This window comes from Atractosteus spatula, chromosome 16, assembly GCF_055471065.1.
Source record: "Atractosteus spatula isolate fAtrSpa1 chromosome 16, fAtrSpa1.hap1, whole genome shotgun sequence".
In the NCBI taxonomy this organism is placed as follows: Eukaryota; Metazoa; Chordata; class Actinopteri; order Semionotiformes; family Lepisosteidae; genus Atractosteus; species Atractosteus spatula.
In genome coordinates, this window is record NC_142721.1 from 16,446,829 (window position 1) to 16,453,728 (window position 6,900).

General features: G+C 52.6%; 1 protein-coding gene across 1 annotated transcript; it reads left to right on the forward strand.

Moving 5' to 3' along the window:
• Positions 1 to 721: 721 nt before the first annotated feature.
• On the forward strand, positions 722 to 6,900 carry LOC148819680 (mucin-2). The gene is made up of 6 exons (XM_088934946.1): positions 722 to 800; positions 3,244 to 3,324; positions 5,080 to 5,329; positions 6,113 to 6,227; positions 6,575 to 6,665; positions 6,752 to 6,900. The coding sequence occupies exons 1-6, from the start codon at positions 722 to 724 to the stop codon at positions 6,898 to 6,900; spliced, it is 765 nt and encodes a 254-aa protein (XP_088791072.1).

Here is a 6,900-nt window from a genome sequence, read left to right on the forward strand (position 1 = left end):
GCCTGAGGTTGGTCCAGACCAGACTGTGTGCGGTCCAGACCTGAGGTTGGTCCTGACCGGTCTGTGTGTGGTCCAGGCCTGTGGTTGGTCCTGATTGTTCTGTGTGTGGTCCAGACCTCTCCGGTGCTGGCGGTCCTGACCGGTCTGTGTACGGTCCAGGGGTCTCCGGCGCTGGCGGTCCTGACCGGACTGTGTGTGGTCCAGATCTCTCCGTCGCTGGTGGTCTGGTCCAGTTGGTGGTGTTTCTCAGCTCTACAGTAATGTTTCAGCACCAGGTGTCAAACTGTCACTTTCCCAACGAGCCGAGCTGTTTAGGGGTGACCTGCGCCCCCAGGACGGAGGGGGCGGGGCTCCCCTGTGCTGTGACGCTCAGGCCCAGAAGTTCAGATGCCCTCTCTGCACAAACACATCACCATCCTGACGGCCGTGCCCGTCTCTCGCCGGACAGGGAGAGATGATTACTGGACACAAGCGACAGGACAAACCTCTTGTTGTCTGACAAGGCCTGTCCAAACAGCTTAGCGTGATCCGCTTTGCGCAAAAGTTTAATTCTGTTTGCTGTGGAGAGCGTCACGCCCCAGGATCCTGGAGATCGCGGACCCCTCTCTGATGCTGTCCGGCTCCTCCTCCGCCGCGTCGCTATAAAACCCGGAGCCGGCGTCCGGAGACACAGCCTTTCCCCGGAGCACCTGTGGAGAAGCGACCAGGAGCGCAGGGAATCATGGGGCTGCGACAGGCGATAAGCGCATGGGCGCTGCTGTGGCTCACACTGACTGCAGGACGAGGCTCTGCTCAGAACGGTAGGGGCGTCTCCTCGGGGCTGTGCTCTCTGGCCACTCGCTCTGTCTGTCCACCCTGTCTCTGTCCACCTTCTGTCTGTCCACTCTCTCTGCTCTCAGTCCACTCTCTCTGTCTGTCCACTCGCTCTGTCCACCTTCTGTCTGTCCACTCTCTCTGCTCTCTGTCCACTCTCTGTCTGTCCACTCTGTCTGTCCTCTCTCTCTCTCTGTCCACTCTCGGTCCTCTCTCTCTGTCCTCTCTGTCAGCTCTCTCTGTCCTCTCTCTGTCAGCTCTCTCTGTCCACTCTGTCCATTCTCTCTTTCCAATCTCTGTCCACTCTCTCTCTGTCCCCTTCTCTCTGTCTCCAATCTCTGTCCAATCTCTCTGTCCACTCTCTCTCTGTCCACTCTCTCCTGAACTCTCTCTGTCCACTCTCTCTGTCCACTCTCTCTGTCCTCTCTGTCTGCTCTCTGTCCTCTCTCTCTGTCTGCTCTCTCTCTCTCCACTCTCTCTGTCCTCTCTGTTCTCTCTCTGTCCACTCTCTCTGTCCAATCTCTCTGTCCACTCTCTCTCTGTCCACTCTCTCCTCAACTCTCTCTCTCCACTCTTTCTGTCCTCTCTGTCCTCTCTTTCTGCTCTCTGTCCTCTCTCTCTTCACTCTCTGTCCTCTCTGTCTGCTCCCAACTGAATTATCAATTCAAGATGATTTACTGGCATGACCAATGAATAAATCAGTGTTGCCAAAGCAAAACAAATACAATTAACATAAGATCTACAGATAATATAGACACATCATAATACATTTATACATAAACATATGGAGCATTACTGGGAGACAGACTCACTGTTCCTCAGGCTGGGACAGGAGATCACACACTGTATTATTATTATTGAGAGACATGGTCACTGTTCCTCAGGCTGGGGACAGGAGATCACACACTGTATTATTATTATTGAGAGACAGGCTCACTGTTCCTCAGGCTGGGACAGGAGATCACACACTGTATTATTATTATTAAGAGACAGGCTCACTGTCTGTTCCTCAGGCTGGGACAGGAGATCACACACTGTATTATTATTATTGAGAGACAGGCTCACTGTTCATCAGGCTGGGACAGGAGATCACACACTGTATTATTATTATTGAGAGACATGGTCACTGTTCCTCAGGCTGGGGACAGGAGATCACACACTGTATTATTATTATTGAGAGACAGGCTCACTGTTCCTCAGGCTGGGACAGGAGATCACACACTGTATTATTATTATTAAGAGACAGGCTCACTGTCTGTTCCTCAGGCTGGGACAGGAGATCACACACTGTATTATTATTATTGAGAGACATGGTCACTGTTCCTCAGGCTGGGGACAGGAGATCACACACTGTATTATTATTATTATTGAGAGACATGGTCACTGTTCATCAGGCTGTGACAGAAGATCACACACTGTATTATTATTATTGAGAGACAGTCTCACTGTCTGTTCCTCGGGCTGGGACAGGAGATCACACACTGTATTATTATTATTGAGAGACAGTCTCACTGTCTGTTCCTCAGGCTGGGACAGGAGATCACACACTGTATTATTATTGGGAGACAGACTCACTGTTCCTCAGGCTGGGACAGGAGATCACACACTGTATTATTTTTATTGAGAGACAGGCTCACTGTCTGTTCCTCAGGCTGGGACAGAAGATCACACACTGTATTATTATTATTGAGAGACAGGCTCACTGTCTGTTCCTCAGGCTGTGACAGGAGATCATATACTGGGCTTCCAGTTCAACTGATTTCCCTCCTCCCTCTCCCAGTAGGATTATGAGCTGTTCTGATTCTGGTGGTCTTGGGAATTGTGGGATTAGATTTGTTAGTTTGGGGAAGAATATCTGTCACAGTGCAGTAGGAATTGCACCTCTGTCTCTGCTTCTCCTTGCTGGCAGTGGGAGCACAGCCTGTCGTCTATGGGCAGCCAGGTCTGCCTGTGTCCAGTTTCTATGGCCAGGCTGTGGTCACTGAGCCTGTCCTCTCTGGGCAGCCAGGTCTGCCTATGTCCAGTTTCTCTGTCCAGGCTGTGGTCATTGAGCCTGTCCTCCCTGGACAGACAGGTCTGCCTGTGTCCAGTTTCTCTGGCCAGGCTGTGGTCACTGAGCCTGTCCTCTCTGGGCAGCCAGGTCTGCCTGTGTCCAGTTTCTCTGGCCAGGCTGTGGTCACTGAGCCTGTCCTCCCTGGACAGCCAGGTCTGCCTGTGTCCAGTCTCTATGGAGCTCTCTCTGTCTGCTCTATCTGTCATCTCTACTCCCTGCCTCTGCGGCTGATGTTGGTCACTATTTCTAAACTGAGAGGCATCATAGCTCATGCATTTGTTTTGCTAACAGGTTCTTGCTACAGGGGACAGGAAGAAGGTGGATGAGTGAATGAATGAATAAGTGAATTTGTCCTGTTTTTCTCTCTCTCGTTGCAGGAGCTCTAAATGCCTCCTCTATTATCCTACCAAGCCAGGCCACACTGCTCCCACTCATCCCGACTTTCAAGACCGTCTCTCGTGAGTACAGTGTTGGTTTGAAGGAGGTCAGGACCTCGTCCTGGTCAGAGACAGCTCAGGACACTACCTGTCCTGGTCAGAGAGAGATCTGGACACTGCCTGTGCTGGTCAGAGACAGCTCGGGACACTACCTGTCCTGGTCAGAGAGAGATCTGGACACTGCCTATGCTGGTCAGAGACAGCTCGGGACACTACCTGTCCTGGTCAGAGAGAGCTCTGGACACTGCCTGTCCTGGTCAAAGACAGCTCGGGACACTACCTGTCCTGGTCAGAGACAGCTCGGGACACTACCTGTCCTGGGCATTGACAGCTTGGGACACTGCCTGTCCTGGTCAGAGACAGCCCGGGACACTACCTGTCCTTGTCAGAGAGAGATCTGGACACTGCCTGTCCTGGTCAGAGACAGCTCAGGACACTACCTGTGCTGGTCAGAGACAGCTCGGGACACTGCCTGTCCTGGTCAGAGACAGCTCGGGACACTACCTGTCCTGGTCAGAGACAGCTCGGGACACTACCTGTCCTGGTCAGAGAGAGATCTGGACACTGCCTGTCCTGGTCAGAGACAGCTCGGGACACTACCTGTCCTGGTCAGAGACAGCTCTGGACACTACCTGTCCTGGTCAGAGACAGCTCTGGACACTACCTGTCCTAGACACAGCTCAGGACAGCCCCTGCAGGAAGAGCCTGGTTAAACAGAGGACAGGGGCACCGGAGCTCAGTGCAATTCTGTTGGGGAAACTGTACTGGTGATTTTTCCTTGCTCCATAGTTGTGCAAGTGCACAGAATCAGAACCAAGTCACGCTGTCCTTCTGATACTGCAGGGACGAGCTTGATCAGGGTTTTAGGCCCTGTGAGCAGTGGAATGAGCTGCAGGCTTTCTTATCCTCAGATATTGCACACTGTTTCGCACAGGTAACAGCAATGCCTCAGCTGTGAGGCAGCGAGATGTTTCTATGAATCAGTCAATTCAATTCAATTCAAGGTGCTTTATTAGCATGACCGATAGGTACAATCAGTGTTGCCAAAGCAAATAAAATAATGAAATTCACATGAAACAAAACAAAAAATAAAAGTAAAATAAAACCTACAGACATATTACAGACATTTACAACAAAGACATATGATAAAATATTTACATATACTGTAAACATATTGAGCATTATTGGGAGACAGACTCACTGTTCCTCAGGCTGTGACAGGAGATCACATACTGGGCTGCCAGTTCCACTGAGTTCCCTCCTCCCTCTCCCAGTAGGATTGGGACCTGACGCTCAATTTCTCACCAACGTGAGCCCAGCCCAGCCTAGCGCTAAATTAAATACCACAGCACCCCCTGCTGTCTTCACTCACTATTGCATCTCTTAAATGCACTGTGAGGAGCGTTCTTGCACAGAGCACGGAGCAGAACAGGACTCTTGTGCTCTGGAGTGCAATGTGTGGAATAACAGTCCCAGTCTCAGCCCTAGTGTTGCTGGGACGTCAGTGGATTGGGGATGGGGCAGTCCTGTGTCTGCAGGTCCCTTGTATCATAAATCACCCTCACTGGACAAATTTACCAGCTTCTCCCAGCTCAAACCTGTAGACACTCTGACCTTTCAGGACCAGGATTACATACTGCAGGTGTCATTAATTAGTACAAATTTCTTTAGTCCTTTCCACTCCACTGCTGCAGCACTGAGGCTGACTCTCACTGGACTCCTCTACTGCATCTAACTGCAGCCCAGGAGTGTAACTCTGGTGTCTGTGTGTCTCAGCTCATCCCCGGGGAGTGTGCAGCACCTGGGGCAGGCATCACTACCGCATGTTTGACGGGGAGCTCTATCAGCTCCCGGGCCCCTGTAACTACGTGCTGGCGTCCCACTGCCGTGCTGCCTATGAGCACTTCAACATCCAGATCCGCAGGAATGTGACCCCCAGTAACTCCGCCGTTAGCCAGGTCACCATGAAGCTGGAGGGCATGGTTCTGGAGCTGCGCAGGGAGACAGTCTCTGTCAATGGCGAGCGGTGAGTCTGTTGGGATGCAATTGTATGTGTCTATGTGTGGTTCTGACCTCTGTCACCTCTGTCCCAGTGTGTTTTAACGTATGCCTCTAACCTGTATCCGACTATGTGACAGTTGTGTGGTTCTGACCTTTATCCCAGTGTGTGTCACTGTGTGGTTTTGGCCTGTTCACCAGTGTGTGTACATATGTGGTTCTGACCTGTACCCCAATGTGTGTCAATGTGTGGTTCTGACCTGTATCCCAGTGTGTGTCAAAGTGTGATTTTGGCCTGTTCACCGGTGTATGCACTTTTGTGGTTCTGCCCTGTTACCACAGTGTGTGTCAATGTGTGGTTCTGACCTGTATCCCAGTGTGTGACAATGTGTGGTTCTGACCTGTATCCCAGTGTGTGACAATGTGTGGTTCTGACCTGCACCCCAGTGTGTGTCAATGTGTGGTTCTGACCTGTACCCCAGTGGTATCTACAGTATGTGTGGTTCTGACCTGCACCCCAGTGTGTGACAATGTGTGGTTCTGACCTGTACCCCAGTGTGTGTCAATGTGTGGCTCTGACCTGTAACCCAGTGTGTGTACATATGTGGTTCTGCCCTGTACCCCAGTATGTAACAGATGCATGGTTCTGAACTGTACACCAGTGTGTGTACATATGTGGTTCTGACCTGTTACCAAAGTGTGTGACAATGTGTGGTTCTGACCTGTATCCCAGTGTGTGACAATGTGTGTTCTGACCTGCAACCCAGTGTGTGTCAATGTGTGGTTCTGACCTCACTCCCTTGTGCACCAGGGTGCCTCTGCCCTTCATCCAGGGAGGAGTGCTGGCTGAGAGGAGCGGGGAGTCCCTGAGGGTGACGGCCAGACTGGGGCTGGAGCTGCAGTGGGACTGGAAGGACGCTCTCTCGGTACGCACCGGCCTCACGGACGCCTGCAGGAAGAAAACACAGATTCAGGAACATCACTCACAGCTCTTTCCAGACCCTCCTCTCACTGTCTCTGTAACCTGTCTCTCTCGATGGGATCGGCGCTGTGGTCCAGCGCCTCGCCCTTCCCTTGACTCACCAGCAGGAGGTTGAGATCGATGGGAACAGACGTGGTCACGGTCTGCTGCTGTTCAGTACAGCTGCTCTGCAGTGAGGTCAAGCTGCTCGCTGCTGCCGCCTGGTGGGCACTGCAGGTATCGACCCAGCAGCAGACAGAGGCGCCCTCTCTGGGCGCCCTGCTGACCGCAGAGCCTCCTCTCGCCCTGCAGGTGGCGATCGATGAGCAGTACAGGAACCAGACCTGCGGGCTGTGTGGGGACTTCAACGGCATCAAGGACAGCGACAGGGTCACTGCGGCAGGTAGGGAGAGAGACCCGCAGGGCCCTCAGTCCGGCTGATCCGCTCACTAGAGCTCTAGAGCCCTGACCGCTGCTCTGTCTGTCCAGGCGTAACAATCAGCCCCCTGGAATTCGGGAAACTGCAGAAACTGGACGGCCCGACGGAGCACTGTGAGGACCCGGCTGCACTGCCCCCGGAGACAAACTGCACCGAGGCGGTGAGCACACCCCCGTCCACCAGCGTCCGGCCACACTGA

Coding starts and splice junctions, on each gene's coding strand:
- LOC148819680 (XM_088934946.1), top strand. CDS start 722: ATGGGGCTGCGACAGGCGATAAGCGCATGGGCGCTGCTGTGGCTCACA. Junction 6,228..6,574: donor ACTGGAAGGACGCTCTCTCG/GTACGCACCGGC, acceptor CTCGCCCTGCAG/GTGGCGATCGATGAGCAGTA. Junction 6,666..6,751: donor CGACAGGGTCACTGCGGCAG/GTAGGGAGAGAG, acceptor CTGTCTGTCCAG/GCGTAACAATCAGCCCCCTG.